The 26,409-nt window shown below is 40.2% G+C and overlaps 1 protein-coding gene across 1 annotated transcript in view; it reads right to left on the bottom strand.

The window, feature by feature from the left end:
- The window catches only part of LOC126282446 (uncharacterized), a 781,073-nt gene that overhangs the window by 65,983 nt on the left and 688,681 nt on the right, over positions 1-26,409 (bottom strand). The window contains exon 12 of the mRNA XM_049982101.1: positions 23,385-23,663. Within this exon, the coding sequence (XP_049838058.1) occupies positions 23,385-23,663 (279 nt within the window). The remainder of the gene's footprint in view (positions 1-23,384; positions 23,664-26,409) is intronic.

Raw genomic sequence — 26,409 nt, forward strand, 5'->3', positions numbered from 1 at the left:
CGCAAATCAGTGGCCTCTTCTTTACCGGAATTACATGAACTGTGCGTAGACATCTAATGCCCCATACCTCCACAAATCTACCAACAAACTGTCGGATCCGTGATACGCAGAATCAATGATGGTTTGCTTTCCAAAGACGGACAAAGAAGCTATTATGCACTTGGCCCCAATGTTTTAGCGCACCAGTGTGTATCGATTGTATTGTTTCGTTGTAAAGCATGTAACAATGCAACAGTTTCGTTAATTCCATCTGTTACGAATGGACAAATCAAGATTACCACTCTATTTTGGCGACATACACCACAAGTTATAAGATGCATCGGAAGACTTGCAAAACGATGGAAGGACCCGGTGTAGCTGCAACAGGCTGTGGAAAAGCATGACGGAGAAAGAAGAAGAAGAAGAAGAAGAAGAAGAAGACTCCTTTCCTTAAAGGAGCTGTACGCAAATGCTTCTTCGGGTCATAACGACCCAACTGCTATTTTAGGGTATAATACTCGTAAATTATTAAAAATGATTATACTTTTACATTTAGGTTCTGTAGCCTATTCTACGGTTACACTTTTGTCAGGGTTGTATGGTTTCGAAAGTACTTCCAGCCACTTTTCCCATAGAACTTTTACAGGTGCCAACTTGTCATTTACTCTCCGTCTTCTTCGATCATACTTTTCATAGAACCGTAATACACGTGATATGTAATAAAATTGTTTTTGTGACATTACGGCAGGAATTATGGCTTTATCCGTTTCTGGATCCCGTAGACTTTTTGTTGATTCATAATAACATGTATCTTTATTCTGTGACCTGGGGATGTATCTGCACCAACCAATAATAAAAAATCAACATAGGTTTCAAGCCCAAGTTGATTTAATTCTTCGCAGCCGTCACCATAATTTTTTACCATCGATATTAATTATTTCTATCGCAATAATATGAACATTCTCGTCTATAAGAGCTAGGAAAGATGATTTTATATCACTTGCTCTGGATGTAGCATATGTTGTTGGACCAGGACTCAGTTTTATAATGTTTTCACTGGATGCTTCTTCTAGTCTGTAGAAAAGGTTCTAAACCCATTGATATTTTTGTCTTTTGACTGAATCATTTGCACCTTTCCCTGTGAGGTATCGGTGTCCGAAGTATCTTCTGATTCAAATTTAGGATGAATAGTCGGTCGTGTGATATTCTTCTTCAGAAATATTCCTCTCATTGTTAATACGTTTATTAATTCTACAAACTGTCAATCAGTAACAAATAATTTCGTCATGATAGCCGCATGACCCAGTTCCAACGTTATTGGAGCGCTAATGTTTTCATAATTGAAACATAATAAACGAAGCAGATTGTTGTGCAATTTCACACATTCCAGCAAGAAGCAAGCAAAGACCTGATTGTTATAAAAAGAACTATTGCGCGTGTATCTCAGACACGTAGAAATTAAATTTCACTAACGATTTCGTAGATGTGATTTTTTAAACACCCAGGTAACATAGACCCGACGGACACAAGGGTAACGAATTAAACTGTGAGAAGAGGGAGGAAACCTATTTTTTTCGCTTGATTCATAAGTTATGGAGAATGCATATAAAAACAAAGGCTTTAAGTTTCAATCGCTAGCGTTTAAACATAAAAACGTTATGGAAGAACAAACTGCTTTCCAGATCAAATTGTACCGAAAATAGCTTCAAAACATATCAATTATTACTAAAAACTTTATTCTGTTGTATACAGTGTTTCCTTTTTATGTACTTTTTTGTAATAATAAAAAAATCAATGTGATTTTAAAGTATACTTAAAACTACAATGTGAGGAAGGCAGTGCAGTAAAATATCAACAGTCGATTGTCTGACAGTAGGCTCTGTCGCCAGAGAATGTACACAGAGCATAAACAGAGACGTGGTTATTGTTAGTAGACTTAGCTTGCTTATACGATACAAGCGACATAAAAACTTGCTGTTTTCTGTATAATATTCTGCACCTTAGTGACTGAAGAAGCAGTAAAAGTGCAAATGTGACCGAAGTATCAGTTTCATGTGCTGGAAATGCTGTATTTTGCAAGTTCGAGCGTAAAGGTGTATTATAGTGTGTGCTTCCATCCAAAGGATGGAAACAAATGTAGAAATATTACAGTCGTCAAACCGATTACACTCACATCAAAAGAAATGTGACGAATATACTTGAATATTTATGGGCACATTACGCCGTCGAGTCTTCTCCTAGCTGCAGGTAAGGTTGGAAGACATCGTTCAACCCGCACAGCTAAGTGGCTAAACTTCCAACTGTTAGATACCTATCCCGCGGCAAAAAAATTTGCGAAAAGTTGCATTTTTTAAAATTTACTCCTGTTTTAAGCGCTTTATCGAATCAACATTTTGTAATAAACTTCTTTAATAGTAACTGAATTGCATATTCGCGTACTGGTATTTGGTCCCAGAATCGACGTATTACATAGACCATTTCCGTTCCAGTCATTCTGCATGATTTTATTTCAAAATACAAAAATTTCTTGTACCTGCAATGCTATATTTTGTTGTATGAACTTTTACTTTGGTGCGAATGTACAAACATCACATCTCTCGTGTTATTAGCAGCTACACATGCATGTTGATTTCCATTTTTTTGGGGTCGCGCTCTTAAGTGAGTGAGTGTGTGTGTTTATTTTAAAAATATTGTCAATGGAAATAACGTACCGCTGTGATGCAGTTAATGAAATACGTGCTAGCCGTAGTGTCCTCCAGTTAGAAGTTTCAGATCTGCTCAGTCATTTCTCATTGGCGAAATGTTCAAATAGTGTGGGTAGTTTGTAAATAACAGGCGGTGGTGGAAACTTGTGTTTAATTTCTGAAACCTGGCGTACTGAAGCTTCCTAAAGTCATGGATGATTTTACTTGCTACATAAGTTATTTCTGTACGTCATCTGTTTATGTCGCGTAAATATTGTTCGTATATTTTTCTCACACTCTAATAGTGACCGAGTTTTCCACAGCAACTGCTTCACAAAGATAAGTTTTTCCATCTACAAAGAAATTCAGGTTTCTTTATTATGAATCAAAGACGGATATTATGGCTCATTTGAAATTATGTGGCTTCATTGCATACAGTCTTGCAGCTCCTGGATTTTGTAGGGAGGATCGATCGTCACGAAAACTAGGATATCAGCATTTCATTACAATTTGAAGTAACTTGTTTAGAATGGTTTAATTAGATATTTCCAGAAAAGTGATGTTATCTTCGAGTAACTCAGATAAGCGCTAAAGAAGAAAGGAAGGAATTAAGATAAGAATTTCAATTCCCGACGACAACGAGGTAATTATACATTGAGCGAAACTACGGATTGAGAAAGGATGATAAAGGAAATCGATTGCGCACCTTTCAAAAGAATTATCCCAAAATTTATCCTAGGCCTTAAAAGGAAGAATGTGCCTGATGGGAGACAGGCATGCATTTCATTTTTTTAGATTTACAATACTGTTTGAACTATTGGCGGGAATGCCTCTGTAGTTTCATAACATTTCTTTGACAGTGTTGTGGTGTGAGTCATTGTTAATGGTGACAGTTACACGTGAAGTAATAGCTGTTTTCTCAAATATCAGAGTGTCTGTGAAACACGTATTTCCAGTAAAGCAAGTACTGTAGCGCATCTATTAGACAGATACCATCACTTTTGTAATACATTACACTGGTGGAAAAATGGAACAGCTTCTATCTACGTCACGAAAAAGAAAACGAATCGAAATGCTGACAGGGAATGATCAAAATTTTGAAGGCAGACTTGCTGGGATGTGGTAGGAAGCAGATGGAGAGGAAATTGGTGTAGAGGATTTGTTTTGTGAAGATTCTGATTGTGATCCTCCATTTTATGCTGAAAAAAGCAACATCCAGGTTTTCCTCTGATTAACAAGACAGGTGTTAACTTTTCCTGCACGAGTGACCAAACAAATAACGACGTTATAGTTCTTTCTGTTTACATACGGAAAAATGCATTTTTTTGTGAATCGAAAGAAGAACTAAAGTTGGATAGATATCTCGTGATAACATAATCCGGAGAATACCGGGTGTAACAAGGGTCGTTAAAATTTTGGTGGTATCCTACAACAGACGGCATTTACTCTTTTGTGTCTGATGATGAAACTGCTCGTATTGCACTGATGGTCGGGAGTCCCCCCTTGGGGAAGTTCGGCTGCCGAGTTGCAAGTCTTTTCAGTTGACGCCACACTGGGCGATTTTCGTGTCGATGATGACGAAACGTTGAGGAAGACAACGCAACACCCAGCTGAGAACAGTGCTTTGCAACGCCTATGTAAGAGACGGGACCGACCAGGTAGACAAAATGAGTCATGGTCAGTGTATGACAGATATGGTCCTAAATTCCTATGGGACCAAACTACTGAATTCATCGGTCCTTAGGCTTACACGCTATTTAATCCAACTTAAACTAAGTTACGCTAAGGGCAACACACACACACACACACACACACACACACACACACACACACACCGATATCCGAGGGAGCACTTGAATCTCCGTCGGGGACAGCCACCCGAACCATGGCAAGACGTCCCAAGACCGCTCGGCTACCCCGCGCGGATGTCAGATATTGCTCTGATTCAGTAACTAGTTGCAAGTAGTGACGACTGTGGTCCAAAGATGTCAACATCTTACGGACTATGAAAGTATGAAGTAGTTACAACATATTTCGGAAACAAATCTGTAGTAATTGTGGTTATTATGACTGTCATTAATTATTGCTAATTTGTTTAATTATTAGTGTGAGTGATGTGTGAAAGCGAAGTGTTGAATAATTGAATATTGCCTTGTCTGTTTACTGTGTGTACGTTAGTGTGAGAACTGTGTACTGAGAGAGTGAACATTCTCAGGGAAAACCGTAAAGTGCAACTAGCCAGTTTCTGGGATGAAAAAAGACGATACATTTTACTATTTAACAATGGAGTTATTTTGATATTTGTGGAGTTTCTAAATTTGTTTATTTAGTAAATTGTTCACAACAGCTATTACGTTCCTACTGGTCAAATCTAAAAGGCGTGGTATGGCGCGGTATAATACTAATATCGGATTGGTTATGGTGAGGACTGTACGCTCGCGTGAATTTTGTGGGCTGAAGAACTGCTTTGTGAAGTCTAAAAGTGGACTTCGCATCTCAGCCGTGATCATTTTCGGATATGGATAAAAGGAACTCTGAATTGAAGTGAAACTTATATGGAATAATGATTAAAACTTGACCGTGAAGTTCAGCAAAGTGGACGAGAACGTGTGGCGCGCAGTCCGGAACCGTGCGACTGCTACGGTCGCAGGTTCGAATCCTGGCTCGGGCATGGATGTGTGTGATGTACTTAGGTTAGTTAGGTTTAAGTAGTTCAAAGTTCTGGGGGACTGATGACCACAGCAGTTGAGTCCCATAGTGCTCAGAGCCAGAACGTGTGAAAAAGACGATCATATGAAATTCCGATTTTGATACGTAAATTGTGACTTTTGAATATCGAAAATCCACGTGAAGTGTTTCTCAAGGCGTGACTGCAAACTGAACATTCGTAGTGGTCAAGCTGTGTAATATTTTAGCGAGAATTCTGTCACAGATAATTCATTCTGTAGAAGAAGAAATTCACCGCAAAGTGCGTGGACACTTTCTGTAAGAACAGCAAAATTAACCGCGCCATTACACAGCCCCGCGGCAACGGCCTTGCCGCAGTGGATACTCCTGTTCCCGTCAGATCGCCGAATTTAAGCGCTGTCGGTCGTGGCCGGAACTTGGATGGGTGACCATCCGGGGCGTCATGTGCTGTTGCCATTTTTCGGGGTGCACTCAGCCTCGATGCCAACTGAGGAGCTACTCGACCTAATAGTAGCGATTCCTGTCAATGAAAACCATCGTAACGACCGGGAGAGCGGTGTGCTGACCACACGCCCCTACTATCCGCATCCTAATTGAGGACGACATGGCGGTCGGATGGTCCCGATGGGCCTCTTGTGGCCTGATGACGGGGTGCTATTACACAGCCCCCGAGTGTAGAAAGATCTCTGACCCGACTTGGAATCGAACTCGGGCAGTCAGAAGGGGTGACCATTTGTTTTTTTGTTGATCTCACTTTGTTCGTTGCATTTTATCAAGACATACGTCACATACCACCCGTCCAAATTCATCGTTGGTCCATTCACTCAGTTCTTTTTAGCACAGAGGGCAGCTAACCCTCTTTATTTTGTAATTGATCATTTTGATCGTTATCGTTCGTTGCATTTGGTCGGGATGGACGTCACAAGACACCCGTTCAAGTTCATCGTTTATCCTTTCACTCAGTTTTTTTTATTACAGAGGGCAACCAGCTCTCTGACCGAAGACGCTGAGCCACTGTGCCGGCTTCCACTGAGCTAAGTGGGCGAACATGCTTCATGATGAACTGGTAGAACTAACTATGAAACGGACAAACATTTAACCGCAACAGGATTGAAATACACCAATAAATTGGCTACAAATCTACTGATATTTGTGACATAAGAGAGGAAGTGCAGGCTCTGTTCTCACTTGAACAGCAGTAGTACTGAATGTAAGGATGTGAACTGTGATAGATCTGTATTGCAGGAATCTTAGAGTAATTTGCGTTTAATGGCTTCATGAACTAAAAATATTCTTGAATTTGAAGCTGATGCCTGACATATCCTTACACAATTAATGAATTTTTGCAGAATTCCATTACATGAGTATGTAATGCATATTGGAATTCTTACTTAATAGGGATGTTTAGTGAATTATTGTTCAGTTTGCTCAGTGTACTAATGCATTAAGGTACCACGTTGCCAGAAAAGCAACACTTATTTATTTTTTTGTTACTGTGTCTGTCAGACACATGTTTCCAGTGAAGTAACATAAATTATCCTTCCTATTAAGGACGAAGCAGTTTGGGAAAATCTCGGGAAACCTAAATGTGGGTGACCGGACAGGGATTTTTACTGCTGTCCACCCTAATGATACAGTAATTTCCGAAGTAATGCTAACATTTGTGTACTGTTATTGCTGTTGTGAGGTGTATATTAGGATTTACCATTCACATGCCCCAAGAAGACTTTCGGCGTGTGACTAATGGGATTAGCCGAATCGTTAGAAGTCAAATTACATCGACGGGTTCTAATGACTTTCTGATTGCTGCCAACGTTATAGTAGGCATCGCTGTGTTTAGTACGTCATGAAAAGCCGAGCCAGATGTGGCTCGCGTAGTTAAAGGTCCCTGAAATGCCAGAGGCGATTTACCCATGCAGCGGAATTACTGACGAGCCAGAACATTATGACCTCTGACCACCGCGAGAATGAATGCTGTCTGGTCGCAGTGCGAACTCGCGACGCATAGAGGGAAGTGTGTAAGCGGAGCAGAGGTGAATAGGGAATTATTCTAGCGAGTTTAAATGCTGAAAACGGGGAAATTCATTGATATGAGCGACTCTGACAAAGGGCAGATTGCTGTGGACCGGCCCCCTTTGGAACGAGCATCTCGGGAACTGCGAAACGATCGGCTGTTTGCGTGCTGTTGTCGTGAGCATCGATAGAAAGTGGTTGAAGGACCGTGAAAGCACGAGTAGGTGACAAGTTGCTAGTTTTAAACGAGTACTCTACGTCTACTTACTTAGTTTGTATTTATCACGAATCTCTCGACCAGCGCAAAGCGCCAAGCGACTGGGAAAAGCGCAGGTGACTCCTCTATATAACAAGGGTAAAAGAAACGGACCCGCAACATTACGTACCAGTTTGGTGCAGAATTCTAGAGCATCTTCTGAGTTCGAATATAATAAATTTCCTAGAGACCGAAAAGCTCATATCGACGAACCAGCATGACTTTAGAAACTGTCACAGGTGTAAAACCCAGTTTGCCCTTTTCTCACGTGATTTGCTGCGAACTATCAATGAAGGGCAACAGGCAGAATCCGTATTTGTAGATTTCCGGAAAGCATTAGACACGGTACCTCACTGCAGCCTGTTCACGAGGGTACGTGTATACGGAATAGTCTTCCAGATATGTCACTGGCTCGAAGACTTCGTATGTCATAGACCCCGGTATGTTGTCCTCGGCGGCGAGTGTTCATCGGAGACGTGGGTAACATCAGGAGTGCCCCAGCGAAGTGAGACAGCACCGTTGCTATTTTCTGTATACATAAATGATCTGGCAGACAAGGTGGATAGGGATCTGCGGTTGTTCGCTGATGATACTGTGTTGTTGAGGAAGATGTGGAAGTTGTTTGACTGTAGGTCGATACAAGATGATCAAGACAAAATTTATAGTTTGGCTGATGAACGGCAGCTGGTTCTAAATGTAGAAAAATATAAGTCAATGCGGACGAGTAGTAAAAACATCCCGTAATGTTCGGATACAGCATTAGTAGTATCCTGCTTGACACAGTCACGTCAGTTAAGCATCTGGGCGTGTTGTGAAACGATATGAAATGGAACGAGCACGAGAGGACTGTGGTATTGAAGGCGAATAGTCGACTTCGGTTTATTGGGAAAATTTTAGGAAAGTGTGGTTCATCTGTAAAAGACGGGGTATAGCATGCTAGTGCGACCTTTTCTTGAGTATTGCTTGAGTGTTTGGGATCCACACGAGGTCGGTTTGAAGGAAGACAAGTAAGCAATACAAATGCAAACTGTTAGATTTGTTACCAGTTGGTTCGATCAGGATGCAAGTGTTACTGATATGCTTCAGAAGCTCAGGTGGGAAACCCGGGAGAGAACATATCCATTTCGAACACTTCTGAGAGAGCTTAGAGAACCGGCATTAGAAGCAGACTGCAGAACGATCATATTGTCGCCAACATAAATTTCGAGTAGGGACCATGAAGATAAAGGAAATTAGGGCTCATGCAGAGGCGTATAGACAGTCGTTTTTCCCTCGCTCTCTCAGCGAGTGGAACAGGAAAGGAAACGAATAATTGTGGTACAGGATACCCTCCGCTACGCACCGTACAATGGCTTGCGGAGTATGTAGGTAGAGGTAGATGCAGATGTAGATCAGATCTAGACGTCCAAAAGCAGAATAATTGTCGGTAAGCCTTTGTATAGCGCCTATTCCTCGAATTTTATCCTTGTAATCATTTTGCGGGACGTTGTGGGAGGAATTCATGTGTTGTCTGAATCTTCCCGGAAATTACTGTCCAAAAATTTCAATAGTAAATCTCTCCGTGATCAGCAATGCCTCTCTTGCAGAGTCTGCCACTGGAGTTTTTGAGACTCTCTGTAATCCTCTCGCACCGACTAAATGATTCTGTGACGAAACACACCGCTCTTCGTTGGATAATCTCTGTCTCCTGTATCAGTCCTATCTGGTAACAGAGTTCTTGTAATTAACCTCACCCAAAGAATACCAAGGCGTCTTTTTTTTTTAAACCCAACAGAAACGCAGTAAAACCCAGCTATATTTAATAATGAAAATTGAATTAAAATATAAAATCTTGCATAGGTAGCCTTAAACCAATTGAAATGAGACATCATATTTATTGAAGGCAACTGTTTACTTTCATGATAACATATCTTATTAATATTGTGTGTTAACTTTTCTCATAGTACAAGAGACAGAGTTAAATAACATTTCACTTGCAGAAAAAAAACTTTAGCTTGATGTAGATCGTAATGACTGTAAAGTACAATTTAGTAATTTTTGGAAACATGTAGAAATTTATAGATCTTTTCTCTTCTAAATTATTTATAAATTTTGACCAAAATGCCCCTAGGTGGAGTATATTCTCTCAATGGATATAGCGCTGGCACTAATAAAGTAGTTGTGAGAATGGGTTAGTATTTTGAATGAATTGATCTAGTTCTCTCAGCGCTGTGATATTTAATTCGTCTAATTGTATTGCCATTTAGAATCACGTTCACGTAATAGTGTCGTGTTTTTAAAGCACTGGAAATAATACTTAATTAACATGTGTCCGTTTGTAATATTTTGAAAAATACAGTCGTCGGAATTTTTCTTTTTTAAATCATATTTTAGATGTTGGAAAGTGGAACTCAAGTTTTATTTATAGTGTTGTATTGCGGTGTTGTGTGTTATGCGATACGAACTCCACAATATTGTCGAAAGACGCTGTTTACTCTGTTAAAAATGGTTTGTTGATGTCCCCTCACAGGCTCACACCAAACAGTGGCAACCACTATACTCCGAAAAAGTGACAGCTATTTGCGTGAAGTAAGCTTAATGGCAAACTACTCCAGTTAGCATTGTTTTTGTGACCCTGTTCTACGGTTTTTAGGCTAATTTTGATTTCAGCTACAAAATGCCATTAGAATATGTTTATCTACTCTGTTCCAACGCATTCTGTTAAGTTTTTATGCATGCTTTAATGTGTAACGCATTGAGATGCGAGAATGGGATCGTTGTCTTCTTCCAGTTAGTATAATTTCATTACTAACAAAAAGAACAGGATTTTCCGACAGTTATCTTCCGACATTTTACAGCATGGATTAGTTCTGTGCATAATATTACTGAAGTCTTTTGTAAAGAAGTCTAAACTTTATAATTTTGCTAGCCATTTACTAGCCAACCCGGCAGTGCTTCATTGATACTAGATGTGTATGTGACGGGTTTACGTCCTAATGTTCTCCACCCCCTTTCTTCGTCCATCTCGTCTTCCTCCCCCCTCTCTCTGTCGTCATCGCCTCTCCCCCTCTCTAGCCCATCTCCTCCTCTCCCTCTGTCTGTTCGTCTACTTCCCCCTCTCTATGTCCACTTCCTCTCTCCCTCTCAGTTCATCTTCTTCCTCACCTCTCTCATCTTTGAGTCTTGTTTATTGTTGTTGCAAATGCAGCCTTAACTGAGAATCCAGGTAGCTTAAAATGAACGAGAAAATCGGCTGGAGTTATTATTATACAGCAAGGTATGAGAGAGGCTTCTTCAGTTACTACACCTGTGACAATAGGAGCTTAAATGACAGTGTTTCACATACCTTTAATCTGAGAACGAATAGAATTACAACGTTTCAGATAACATAGATAAATTCCATACTAGTATTCTAATCGCTTATCTTATTTCTGTTAACAATGACTTCGGGGAAGAAAACAAAACAATACATTGTTGTTTATAAAATTTTCATTTAAAATTGCATACAAGAAGAAGAATGTAAGGGTGTTAGGGGGGTAAGTGCAGGTATTTCAGTTGATGAATGAGGGCTGTGTACAGAACATTACATCAGTGTTTACTTTATTTGCAGACTAATAATTATAGCAATTGTGAGTAATACATTTTTAGGTTGGTTAGTACATTCAAGTTGGATGGCACAGGCAAGCCATCAATGTTTACTACGCCCTGGGCAGCAGCTGAGGTGCTGAAGTAATACACACGTGCACCCATAACGGATCGTCTACTTTCGGGTGTAGTCTACTTCGTGGGGCAGATACGACCGTGCAGTAAACATCAGGTACTAAGTTAATTGATGTGCTTGCGGGAAGACTGTCAGAGGCAGAGAAAAAACAACTAACACACTGATGTAGGTGAGTATTAAGGTACAAATTATTACAACTTCTGTACCTGTACCCCTAAAACCATGTTTGTGGGAGAAAAATTTCTATAATTGTTTAAATGCCCCGCTATGATAGTCAAAACTGACAACAAGAAAGAAAACGAGGCCCTGCACTTTGACAACACAGCAAGAAAATCTGTATGGATATATTGTCAATGTCCATCTCAGTGTTCATTAGAGTATCATGGAAATATTTGAGGCAAATTGGTCAGGAACTTCTCGAATTTTTTCTAACAAGTTAAAAATATATAGCCTACGCCCGTTCAAAAATGTATTGGAATATCCTGAAGTAAACTGCTCAAGAAACTTTCCGTTTTTTTGTTAACGTTTTCTGAATGTTTATTAGTGTATCGTATAAAATTCGATGTCAACTGGTCAATAACTTTTCGGCGAATTTCTTACATACCGTCTCAAAATTTGATTATAAATTATCGCAGCTCACGTTAAAACGCAAAGTGCCGTTTTATATATATATAAAGAAAAGACGCAGTTTAACGTTGTCATATATATATATATATATATATATATATATATGTGTGTGTGTGTGTGTGAATATATTTCGGGATTTTCGATGACAGCGTCAAACAGCACCTTGTCTTTGTTAATGGTGTATATAATACGACATACTTTGCTTTTTAAGTGAGCTGCGATAATTTATAATAAAATTTTGAGACTATGTACATTCAGGGCCTGAAATAACAGTGAATTGTGAATAGTGAATTGTCAGTTCCGCTTGTCGATAATTTTTGGCGTTGCTAAGAACGTGAAACACTTGTTACCTTACTCTGCCCACTTACAAGTACTATCAAAAACAAGACTATTTTCTTACCGTTAGGTATTAGGGCATACCACGCAGAGGGATCTGCATAATACGTGTGTCTCCGTAAATGAGAGAGGCACTTAAACTGATACGCTGTATTAGAATATTTGACAATTGTAGTTGCAATTTGTTTCCCTTCAACCCTTGCGTCTACATTGGGTTACCTGGATAACGTTTATAAACTATAACAGCCGATTTTTAGGTGTATTGAAACCAGTATACGCAAACCTCAGGTTATTCCTCATTTGCATCTTCATAAATGTCATAATAAAAGCAAAATATAAATACTTTCAAAGGAGAGCATTTAAGTGAGAAGGAACATAACGCACTGTCTAATCTATATTCGGGTTACCAAGGCAACAGGTGTGAAGTTCACAAACGAAATACTTTATTTAATGTAGGCTAATATATTAATAGTTTTATTATGTATTAGACAACCGAGTAATAATACTACAAATATAGTCATAAATATGTGCAGTATATGTCAATTTTTTAGTATAAGTGACAGAGTAATTTACATAATATTATATAGCTACTAAATTTTGCTGCTCGTTATACTGGAAAGATAATCTTCGAATTATTATTTATTCACAAAGTCCACTACTGTTGTTATATTGCAGTTTTCATCACATATTGGTTTTTTACATTCCTTGCAACATTTTCTTGTTTTTCTCTTCCTTTTGTTTGATTGAAATTTGCGCACCATACAGTCACCAACGATTTTCAGCCGTCCGGAAGCATTTCGTCTTGGCTGGGCCTCCACGTAGAGGTCCTCGTGTGATGCATTCCGCACCCGATTTCACGGAAAATTTTCTCAAGCAATTAGGATTTGATGCTCGAGAGATAATATAATACATTGTCAAATGTTTTCCCAGCTCCAGTTGAAACAGTCTGCGTCTATGAGTCACATTTTTTGTTTTAGGGTAGTTTTCTATGTAAATAATGTATGTCGCTATGCACGCAATATCCAGAATGTTGTAAAAATGCTAGCGGCCATCTGTATCATCCTTTTTACACTGTAATGAAAACACAACTTCTCCGTATTATCAGCGCCATCTTTTGTGCTGTTATAATAATGTATGACATCTGCAGTTTGAAAGAGAGCCAGAAGTGGATGCATCATAATGCATTGTGGATGGCATTAGAAATGGCTCTTCTTTTTTTGGAAAATGTGAACACAGAGAAACGTTATCTTCATTGAATCCAAGTACAGATGACAGTTCTTAGCGTGAATAGGAGGATTGCATTTCTGGCGGTATACGAGTATAGGGCTTGTTACGTTTTACATTACCGACTATAGACAATTCCCAAGTCATCAAAAGCCTTGCTAGTGGTAGAGTTGTGAAACAATTGTCGGTGACTATATTTCTGCCAGTACCTATGGAATGGTATCATAAATCTTTTACTACCCTTTCCCCTTGATTAGTTTCTCTTCGGGAAGCAGATTTACCTCTATACATTTGGCCAGTTATTGGATAAGAATTTCGCGAATCACAAACCCACCAAACCTTCAAGCCACATTTGCTGGCTTTGAGGGCATGTAGTGAATAAATCTTGTCTGTTTTCCACATTTCTTTTGGGTGTTCAATGTTAGAGAAACTTACTTCAGCTGTAATCAGTATAACAAAATACGCAGCAAATTCTTCAATTGTCAGTGGCTTCCACACTTTCGCTGCTCCTTTTGAACTGATGTTACAGTTTGTCAATACCTGATTTGCGTTCCTGTTAGTTTGACGTATTGTTGTGTCCCACATTTTTCCTGTAGCTATATTCTTGAAGGTGTGTTTTATAAAAAGAAGTTTTGTTGTACGTGTTGACCGACCCCTTTCCCACGAAATGTAATCTTTCGGCAACTTCCTTGTCCTAAAAGTTTCCTTATGCCATTTAGTTCCATCTTTACTACGTAGAATACTTGCAGAAGACGCCATCGTTTCACTGTTTTCGTCAGAGCTTTAATTTTCATTTTATCGCCACTACAATCACTTGTCTCCCTTTAAACTTCAGTTTCACTACATGCACCAATAGCACCTTCAATACTTGAAGCAGGAGCGTCTTCCTTAGTCGACACCCATTGGTCTGTGGAATTTTCGTCGCTGAAATCTGTAGCGTCACCCTCTTCTGTACCAGCAGCAGGCAATAACATTCTAACATACTCTTCTTTCTCGTAGTTTAATCTGCTATTTGCAGTTTATCATCCATGAGAATCCAGAGTTGAGGTTCACAGTAGCAAAGCTTATACAATAATAAAAAGTTCATAGAGTTGCGCAAGAGTAACAACAGTTGCTAGCAACAATTATAGTGCCTCGTTGCAACGATTTCGTGTATACCCACAGTTGAGTTTTGCCAAACGTGACTGTACGACAGCAAATTCTCTGGTAACATCGTTTTAGAACAAAGTGTAATTTTTTGAGTGTGGACACACCGTTTAATTTATGATATGACCGTTCCGCTATGAAAGCTTGCTTCATACCTCATGTTTCACGAACAGCAGACAGATTGCGTTGTTGTTAATTCGTGAGTCAAATTTTATGCAAAAAGCAATATTTTTTTGGGCAGTAATACCAGAGTCATAATCTGATGTGCATTCAGGGTAAATTAAAATATATATAGCAACTTTCAGGATCATCGTCGAATTTTCTAAAATGTGTCACTTCCTTCGGTAACTTTAACTGACGAAATTAGTTTTATGGAAACGCATGTAACTCCTATACATAAGTGATCTGAGAGCTCAACAATGTCGGAAAAGACAGATTGTTGCTTACCGTAAACAAGACACGGTCAGTGGCAGATTCTCACCATAAAGAAGACAAGTCAAGTTGCAGACAGCCACAATTAAGACACAAAAAGCTTTCGGCCACAGCATTCATCAGTAAAAGAGACACACACATACATACACAACATTTACGCACGCAACAAGCACGTCTCACGTAGACACGACAGCCAACTCCAGCCTCTCGGGCCTGATATTTGCATCTGTATAGACTATGTATGTGAGAACACAGATTGCCCTCTGATATTTCACGTGAGGAACCAGCAAGTGCTTGTCCGCCGTAGTTGGTCGGAATGCAGGTCTCGTTCCGAAGCTTTCGTAATTAAAATTCCAGAAGACGCCGATGCTTCCCGGAGGAGCAGAATATATCGGGCGGAACTAACTTGAGACCGTAAGAAGGCAAAAAAGAAAGACTGAATAGATCAAGTAGAACCAACGTGTTGTATTACCGTTAACGTGTTTTTCCGATGCGGATGTTTGAGAAAAGAAAAATGTTTCAGACAGTTTCATTATCTTCAACCCTTTAGCATCACAGTTGGTGCCATCCGCATCTGCAAATCCCTGCCATTAACATGTCAGCGGACACGTTAAATACGTTTCCCTGGCTGTACTTGCAGATTACAATGAAGAAAATTAGCTATAGCATGTTGTTCGCTGCTGAGGTTTACATCGTTACGGGATAAATAGCGTTCAAAACTAATACATCTACTCCTACGTCTAATACCCACCACCGTAGTCGAAATCGCAACGTACGGTGGTAGCCAGTTCGAATCCTGTATGAGGAAGCAATTTTCTCAGCCAGTATTTGGCTTGCAAGGGGAGGTGTAAAGTTCCTGATCACCAGTGTCCATTTCAATGTCCTGGATTAATTTATATACCTCTGCACAGTGTCTCACGTAGTGAGGGCGATGCATTGTTGATGGTAACTCGTCTGTGGAACGGCGGTTCTAAGCCAGTGATCCACTTTCTGCTATTCGAGTGGAGTTCCCTCTTCCAACCGTCGTGTGTGTATGGTGTCTGCTCTTTCAGATATGTTCTATAGAACAGACGGCACATATCGAATTAAGTTGGGACAAATCGGGACGGAAGAGGGCAGCAGCGAATGAACTGTGCAGTTTATGCAAATTAGGCAAATATCTCGAAACGCTGTGCGCGGCTTGAGTGAGGTGAGGAAGCTTACTTCGTAGAAGGCCGCCTTCCAGCACGACACTGACTCCTCCCGCATAGGTCATACGCTATGTGGTGTCTGTTATATCGGACATGTTATCAAGATTTTAAGTGAATTTGAACATGGTGTTATAGTCATCGCACGAGCAATGGAACACAGCATCTCAGAGCTAGCGATGAAGTGGGAATTTTCCCGCATGATCATTTCACGAGTCTACCGTGAATATCAGGGACCCGGTAAAACACTGCTGGCCGCGGTGGTCTCGTGGTTCTAGGCGCGCAGTCCGGAACCGTGCGACTGCTACGGTCGCAGGTTCGAATCCTGCCTCGGGCATGGATGTGTGTGATGTCCTTAGGTTAGTTAGGTTTAAGTAGTTCTAAGTTCTACGGGACTAATGGCCACAGAAGTTGAGTCCCATAGTGCTCAGAGCCATTTGAACCATTTTGGTAAAACATCAAATCTCCGACATCGCTGCTGCCGGAGAAAGATCTTCCAACTGGACGAACGACCTGGATAAACTGGAAGAACCAGAGGTTGTACAGAGTTTCAGGGAGAGCATAAGGGAACAATTGACAGGAATGGGGGAAAGAAATACAGCAGAAGAAGAATGGGTAGCTTTGAAGGATGAAGTAGTGAAGGCAGCAGAGGATCAAGTAGGTAAAAAGACGAAGGCTAGTAGAAATCCTTGGGTAACGGAAGAAAAATTGAATTTAATTGATGAAAGGAGAAAATATAAAAATGCAGTAAATGAAGCAGGCAAAAAGGAATACAAACGTCTCAAAAATGAGATCGACAGGAAGTGCAAAATGGCTAAGCAGGGATGGGTAGAGGACAACTGTAAGGATGTAGAGGCTTATCTCACTAGGGGTAACATAGATACTACCTACACGAAAATTAAAGAGACATTTGTAGATAAGAGAACCACTTGTATGAACATCAAGAGCTTAGATGGAAACCCAGTTCTAAGCAAAGAAGGGAAAGCAGAAAGATGGAAGGAGTATATGGAGGGTCTATACAAGGGCGATGTACTTGAGGACAATATTATAGAAATGGAAGAGGATGTAGATGAAGATGAAACGGGAGGTCCGGTACTGCGTGAAGAGTTTGACAGAGCACTGAAAGACCTGAGTCGAAACAAGGCCCCCGGAGTAGAAAACATTCCATTGGAACTACGGACGGCCTTGGGAGAGCCAGTCCTGACAAAACTCTACCATCTGTTGAGCAAGATGTATGAAACAGGCGAAATACCCTCAGACTTCAAGAAGAATATAATAAATCCAATCCCAAAGAAAGCAGGTGTTAACACAGGTGAAAATTACCGAACAATCAGTTTAATAAGCCACAGCTGCAAAATACTAATGCGCATTCTTTACAGACGAATGGGAAAACTAGTAGAAGCCGACCTCGGGGAAGATCACTTTGGATTCCGTAGAAATACTGGAACACGTGAGGCAATACTGACCTTACGACTTACCTTAGAAGAAAGATTAAGGAAAGGCAAACCTACGTTTCTAGCATTTGTAGACTTGGAAAAAGCTTTTGACAATGTTGATTGGAATACTCTCTTTCAAATGCTAAAGATGGCAGGGGTAAAATACAGGGAGCGAAAAGCTATTTACAATTTGTACAGAAACCAGATGGCAGTTATAAGAGTCGAGGGGCATGAAAGGAAAGCAGTGGTTGGGAACGGAGTGAGACAGGGCTGTAGCCTCTCCCCGATGTTATTCAATCTGTATATTGAGCAAGCAGTAAATGAAACAAAGCAAAAATTCGGAGTAGGTATTAAAATCCATGGAGAAGAAATAAAAACTTTGAGGTTCGCCGATGACATTGTAATTCTGTCAGAGACAGCAAAGGACTTGGAAGAGCAGTTGAACGGAATGGGTAGCGTCTTGAAAGGAGGAGATAAGATGAACATCAACAAAAGCAAAACGAGGATAATGGAATGTAGTCGAAATAAGTCGGGTGATGCAGGTTACAAGACAAACATCAAAACTATGGTAACCTAGCGTAGTTGAATTAATCGGGTGACGCTGAGGACATTATAGTAGGAAATGAGACAGTAGTAGTTGTAGGTCTGTTTTGCCATTTGAGTGGTAAAATAGCTGACTATGGCCGACGTAGAGAGCATATGAAATATTGACTGACAATAGCAAGAAAAGAATTTCTGAAAGAGAGAAATTTAAGGTAATATATAAATGTCAGGATTAGGAAATTTTTCCTGGGCGATAAGAGGAAAGAAGCTGTTGAAGTATGGTGCTATAGAAGGATGCTGAAGATTGCCATTTACCCACAGAGTGACACTAACCAGACACCATTTGTCGCACTTTCTTGACTTTAACGTTTTATTTCTAGTCTTGCAATATGAAAGTAATGTAGGTGCCTAAAATGCGCACACACCTGCTTTTCTAATTCTACCGGCAGTACGCATTCCTGTAACTGAGGTGTTTAAATCAAAAGAGGAACATGTCACGCAACAGTAGTTTCGAGACACATTGAAAAAACTGTATAATCTTAAACAGTATTGTTTCCAAACCTTCTAGTTGCTCAAACATGTTCATAAGCAAGAACACAATCTTATACCAAAATCCGTAATCATAGAATACAGGCAAGTAATAGAAAATGGTAATACGAAACGACTGACATATCGACTTTTGGATTTAACACTTATTTTATCATAAGTATCATGCAATAAAAAATAGTATATTTTCAAGAAAAATATTATTTTTCGTTTCAACATGTTATAGACACTCCTATTATTTGTTTAAACATTCATAATTAAACAATACATATCAAAGTAGACAATATGTTGGAAGACACTATCATTATTAGTGCATTGGTTTGCAACATCAGAAAATTAATTCCTCATTTGTTACTTATTGGACAACCCTGTTTACTTCTGACAGGCACATATGTTCATAAAATTATCATCTTGAGCACCGTCACAAATCTCAGTTCCAGTTTCATTGCCTTCCTCTCCGTCAGTCACGGCATTAACGGCAAATTTCTTTAGAATATTATCAAAATACTCACGAAACTACAAAGGGATAACGTCAATCGTGCAAGAAACCACCTGTAATTTCTCATGTTTCAGAGGAATGACATGCACTTGTACTCTTGGTACACTATGAAAATGAAGGGCTATCACAGGCTTAACCAGCAGAAATGCATATTGCACCAGTCCACTGCTAGTGGGTGAAACGACGCATTTTGACAGAACACTCTACTCATTTTGACTGAACAGTGTACTCAAATATGTACTAATGCAAAACAGCCCAAAACAATCATATATTAGTATAATGTTCCCACACAACTTACTTCTTCTATTCTACAGAAAATTCAAACAACGAACACTGTATGACAATTTACGTGCAGTCTGCGCTTGTTTCCTTTTTAGGAACAATGTTTGCTTTTCAGTTGATATACTCCAAACCAATGAGCACATTTTGCTTAATCATATTCTTTTCCACAATTCAGGGCGTCGTTCCTTCCTTCTAAATTCATGTAAGTCGTCTCCGGACTAAATAGGAAATCTCTGGGTTTATATCAGCACACTCAGAAAATATAGGTGAAAGCCCCCACAACATAATTCTGTCCACCACTGGCATGTATCTATGGCGCGATACGTGCTCCGAGCCTGGATCACAGGGTATCTGCACACGACTATCGGCCTGGTATAACAAGAAACGTTATTCAGCCTACCAGGCAACAAGTTTTGATTTATCGACGGTCTGCCTCGGTGATACAGTGCCTACTACAGTCTTAACTGACGATGCCGTTTGTTGTTGTTGTTGTTGTGGTCTTCAGTCCTGAGACTGGTTTGATGCAGCTCTACGTGCTACCCTATCCTGTGCAAGTTTCTTCATCTCCCAGTACCTACTGCAACCTACATCCTTTTGAATCTGCTTCGTGTATTCATCTCTTGGTCTCCCTCTACGATTTTTACCCTCCACGCTGCCCTCCAATACTAAATTGGTGATCCCTTGCTGCCTCAGAACATGTCCTACCAACCGATCCCTTCTTCTGGTCAAGTTGTGCCACAAACTTCTCTTTTCCCCAATCCTATTCAATACTTCCTCATTAGTTATGTGATCTACCCATCTAATCTTCAGCATTCTTCTGTAGCACCACATTTCGAAAGCTTCTAGTAACTTCTTGTCCATACTATTTATCGTCCATGTTTCACTTCCACACATGGCTACACTCCATACAAATACTTTCAGAAATGGCTTCCTGACGCTTAAATCTATACTCGATGTTAACAAATTTCTCTTCTTCAGAAACGCTTTCCTTGCCATTGCCAGTCTACATTTATATCCTCTCTACTTCGACCATCATCAGTTATTTTGCTCCCCAAATAGCAAAACTCCTCTACTACTTTAAGTGTCTCATTTTCTAATCTAATTCCCTCAGCATCACCCGACTTACTTCGACTACATTCCATTATCCTCGTTTTGCTTTTGTCGATGTTCATCTTATATCCTCCTTTCAAGACGCTATCCATTCCATTCAACTGCTCTTACAAGTCCTTTGCTGTTTCTGACAGAATTATAATGTCATCGGCGAACCTCAAAGTTTTTATTTCTTCTCCATGGATTTTAATACCTACTCCAATTTTTGTTTTGTTTCCTTTACTGCTTGCTCAATATACAGATTGAATAACATCGGGGAGAGGCTGCAACCCTGTCTCACTCCCTCCCCAACCACTGCCTCCCTTTCATGCCCCTCGACTCTTATAACTGCCATCTGGTTTCTTATCCTCCTCTTATCGTCCAGGAAAGACTTCCTAATCCTGACATTTATATATTACCTTAAATTTCTCTTTTTCAGAAATTCTTTTCTTGCTATTGTCAGTCAATATTTCATACGCTTTCTTCGTCGGCCATAGTCAGCTATTTTACCACTCAAATGGCGAAACAGACCTACAGCTGCTACTGTCTCATTTCCTACTATAATGTCCTCAGCGTCACCCGATTAATTCGACTACGCTAGGTTACCATAGTTTTGATGTTTGTCTTGTAACCTGTTTTGAAGACAATGTCGATTCCGTTCAAGTACTCTTCAAGGTCCTTTGTCGTCTCCGACAGAATTGTAATGTCATGGGCAAACCTCAAAATTTTAATTTCTTCTTCCTAATCTTCCCAATTTTCTCCTTGGTTTTCTTCAAAGTTCACGCAATCTAAGGATGGAATAAAATCTTTGACAGGCTAAAGCTCTTGTCTTACTCCATCCTTAACCACTGCTTCCGTTCTGTGTCCTTTGGCTCTTATAACTCCCAAATGGTTTCTGTACAAGTTCTAGATAAGTATTTGTTTCTTGTATTTCACCCCTGTATCCTTCACACTTTGAACAAATGAATTCCAGTCGACACTGTCAAAATTTTTTCCAAATTTAAACATCCTATGAGCGTACGATTGTCTTTCTTGTAACATGCACCCTGTTGTGTCATATCAGTAAACATGTCTGTTAAGATATAAGAGTCTCACTGTGCCTTAATATTGAGAAGGGAATCAAATAAATACAAGTTCCCCAGGGAAACTTCAGTAACTGATAAAAAATGGAAAATTGTAAGTTCTGGGACAGCCAAGAAGCTACATGAAACCTTTCACATGTCTGAGAAACAGAAGTTACATTAACATTAATTCAGGCAATCCACAAAAAAGGAGACACAACTGACTCCAACAACTTTAGAGGAATTTGTCTCGTACCAGTGGCTTACACAATTCTTTCAAAATCATCACAAAAAAGACTGGAGAGCCAATTGGATCAGCAATTAGAAGATTACTAAGGGGGGTTTACAAAAGGTCGAATCTGTGTGGAATAAATTTTAAGGATGAAATTTATAATCAGATATAGATGAAAGTGATCTAAAAGTGTTTATATAACATTTGTAAACTTAAAGTAAACATGATTTGATTGACAGCATCTAAAAAAGTTGCAATCGTAAAAGACACAGAAATAAACGCAAAATTAAATTTTTAGGTGAAACCTCCAGAGGTCTTGAGATCAAAACTGGTGCAAGACAGAATTGATTGTTTGTATTTCGCCATCTTAGTTTACTGTATAAACGATGGAACAATGCAGAGAAATCTCCGGCAAGAGAAAGCTTCAAAAACAGACCCATACGTAAAGTTAAGAAGAAAACAGAGTGTATGAAATTTCCGAAGGTCGCTCCGAAACGCACAGAAACTGGATATGGAGGAATAAGAACGCCTTTTTTTTGTAACGAGTTGAAATAATACATCTCAAGGCTGAATGCTAACTTAGGAAGATCAAGGAAAATGAAAGTGGCTTTTCAGTTAAAAAAAAAGTTGTATAGCAAGAAATCCTCATCCATAAATGGAAAAGTCCGGCATTGCAACACTGTTATTAGACCACAATGCCTTCATGCTTCACAATGTCTTTCTTAAAATACAGGCAAACAATTAGATGATAGAAAAAGAAGGAAACTAGAATAGTCAGAATGATTTTTTGAAACAAAATATGACAATGGGAAATGGAAATTAAGAAGTAGTAAAAAAGTGTATGAAAGAACCGAACTAATACTAGGCACAGTGAGTTAAAGACTAGTTGTATTGTATGAACACCAAAACGATAGATGAGAAAAGAATAACAAGAATTTCAACTTTTTTGACAAACTCAAAAACATCACTGATGTGGATGACAGAAGTTAAAGCAGACCTGAAGGAAATGGTAATAATGGAGAAAGAAAGAGGAAAGAGAAAGAAGTTCAGACCAAAAGTAAAAAGTTTCAGGGACTTCCGAGCGAAATGTAAGAAAAAGACAGGCGAAATATGGATGGCAACAAGAAAGAACAAAGTACGGAAAGAATGAAAACCTACTGGACAGGAAGAAAGGCGGAAAGAAAGACGTCGCTACAAAAACGTGTAAATTAACGTAATATTTTTGTTCCACCTGAAGGTGAAAGCGTAAATTTTCGAAACGCGTCGTGGGATGAAATAAAAAAAGTTACCGATGCAGAAAATGGTTTTAGTTGTACTTTTATTGAGGCGACTCAAGATATTTCATGTGGTCCGCTCAGTGGGTTAAGGAAGTAAAGAAAGAAAGAGAGACGGAGTAGAAGGCGGCTGGTGCTCGGAGCGCTCACCTTCTCGATGCCGGTGGTGGAGCTCTTGATCTTGCTGGTGAGGCCGTTCTTGAGCAGCTGGAAGCGCTTGGCGGTGGACGTGGAGAAGAAGGTGTCTCGCAGCGAGTCGAGCGTGCGGTGGCGGCGGTAGATGAGCTCCTCGTTGAGCGACGCCTGCTTCTGGATGTTCTGGCGCACGCGCTCCTTCTCGCGCAGCCGCTCCGTCGACATCATCAGCTCCTCGTTCATCGAGCTCTGCTTGAACACGTTCCCGCAGCGCCGCACTCCGCCCGCCGACACCTGGGACACAGCAGGCCGCTCTGTGACGCTCCGCTCCCAGCCGCGCCTGGACGCCAGGGCTGGCTTCCGATGTCCATAGGAGGGGGATTCTGTCCAGCCTGGAGAAGGTGGCTCGGTCTTTCCACAGAGCGTAGATGTAAGTGACGGGGCCTTTCCTGTGGAGTGTGCCCGGAACCCCCACCTCTTGGGCACCTACAGCGCATACATCTACATCTTCATGACTACTCTGCAATTCACATTCAAGTGCTTGGGAGAGGGTTCATCGAACCACAATCAATCTATCTCTCTACCATTCCACTCCCGAACGGGAAAAACGAACACCTAAACCTTTCTGTTCGAGCCCTGATTTATGTTATTTTATTTTGATAATTATTCCTACCTATGTAGGTTGGGCTCAACAAAATATTTTCGAATTCGGAAGAGAAAGTTGGTGACTGAAATTTCGTAAATAGATCTCGCCGCGACGGAAAACGTCTTTGCTTTAATGACTTCCATCCCAACTCGCGTATCCTATCTGCCACACTCTCTCCCCTATTACGTGATAATACAAACCGAGCTGCCCTTTTTGCACCCTTTCGATGTCCTCCGTCAATCCCACCTGGTAAGGATCCAACACCGCGCAGCAATATTCTAACAGAGGACGAACGAGTGTAGTGTAAGCTGTGTCTTTAGTGGACTTGTTGGATCTTCTAAATGTCCTGTCAATGAAACGCAACCTTTGGCTCGCGTTCTCCACAATATTATCTATGTGGTATTCCCAACTGAAGTTGTTCGTAATTTTAACACCGAGGTACTTAGTTGAATTGACAGCCTTGAGAATTGTACTATTTATCGAGTAATCGAATTCGAACGGATTCGTTTTGGAACTCATGTGGATCACCTCACACTTCTCGTTATTTAGCGTCAACTGCCACAGGCCACACCATACAGCAATCTTTTCTAATGCGCTTTGCAACTGATACTGGTCTTCGGATGCCTTACTAGACGGTAAACTATAGCATCATCTGCGAACAACCTAAGAGAACTACTCAGATTGTCACCCAGGTCATTTATATAGATCAGGAACAGCAGAGGTTCCATAATGCTTCCCTGGGCAACACCTGATATCACTTCAGTTTTACTCGATGACTTGCCACCTAGTGTAGCACCCGTCGCGCCGTGTTTTCTGTGTTTGCTTGGTTGCTCACTACCTCATTAAACCTTTCTACGTCTACGTTTATACTCCGCAAGCCACCCAACGGTGTGTGGCGGAGGGCACTTTACGTGCCACTGTCATTACCTCCCTTTCCTGTTCCAGTCGCGTATGGCTCGCGGGAAGAACGACTGCCGGAAAGCCTCCGTGTCCGCTCGAATCTCTCTAATTTTACATTCGTGATCTCCTCGGGAGGTATAAGTAGGGAGAAGCAATATATTCGATACCTCATCCAGAAACGCACCCTCTCGAAACCTGGACAGCAAGCTACACCGAGATACAGAGTCTGCCACTTGAGTTTGCTGAACATCTCCGTAACGCTATCACGCTTACTAAATAACCCTGTGACGAAACGCGCCGCTCTTCTGTGGATCTTCTCTATCTCCTCCGTCAACCCGGTCTGGTACGGATCCCACAGGACTTTCCCAATGAATCTCAACCTGGTACCAGCCTTACCAACAATTAATTTTATATTATCATTCCACTCCAAATCGTTCCGTACGCATACTCCCAGATATTTTACAGAAGTAACTGCTACTAGTGTTTGTTCCGCTATCATATAATCATACAATAAAGGATCCTTCTTTCTATATATCTTTCTATGTATTCTGTCAGGTTTGGTTTAGATTTGTTAGAAATCACGTTAACTACAACTTGTTCATTTTATATTGCCAAAGGCAGAACGCGGGACGAAACTTTGTTTACATACATACAGAGGAAACGATAGGCGTTCGATGATACTCCACAGTACACGACTGATGCACGTGCCTCGTCGTTGTACAGTCACGTTATAATCATAGTGCGTTACTACTTCTTCGTATTCTTATCGTCTGCTGAAATGCAAATATACATTATCGAAGAGTAAGCTCAAATGGAGGATTGTTGACAAATAACGTAGTTCTTCTCTGTAGAGAAGAAAAACGGAAAGATTTGCTTCCTTTTTTTTAAAAAAATGTAAAAAGTAGGATATTTTTGGTTGAGAGGGAATTCATCGTAGCGTGGTGTGCGCTCTTTGTGAGAACAATGAGAGAAAACGAGGCAGGTGTGAGGAAACCTACAACGTGATCTGAGCTCCAACTTTAGTTACTAGATCGAGAAATAGTTATATTTTGATCGAACAGTCCACGACAGTTGGTCAGCGCGCCTGACGAAGGTGACATGTCTGATCTCCGAAATATTGTACCCGCTGGACGCTGTGAACCAGCAGCACGCCCATGGTCTGTTCTATCAGCAAATACGCCGAGAAAAAACGGAAAATCACAACAGTTTTATTTTAATTTCGTACGTTCCTCTCTAGAAGAATGTATTAATAGCTATTGTATTGGACGTTTGTTCCAGTTATTAGACAGTAACGTAAGTTTTATTTTATTTATTTTTTTCATTTCCTACGTTTTCCCGTATAATATATTAAAAGCGAAAATACTGTTGTCTCCTACAATCCCAGCTGTATTGTTCGGCAGTATAACAAGATTTATTTTCCTAATGTTCATTTCGATTGTTTTTCCCGTAGACTTATGTTAAAAGAATGTACGTTTGTTCTGTTTGCTGCACTTG

The sequence above is a fragment of the Schistocerca gregaria genome, chromosome 7 (assembly GCF_023897955.1).
Source record: "Schistocerca gregaria isolate iqSchGreg1 chromosome 7, iqSchGreg1.2, whole genome shotgun sequence".
Lineage (NCBI taxonomy): Eukaryota > Metazoa > Arthropoda > Insecta > Orthoptera > Acrididae > Schistocerca > Schistocerca gregaria.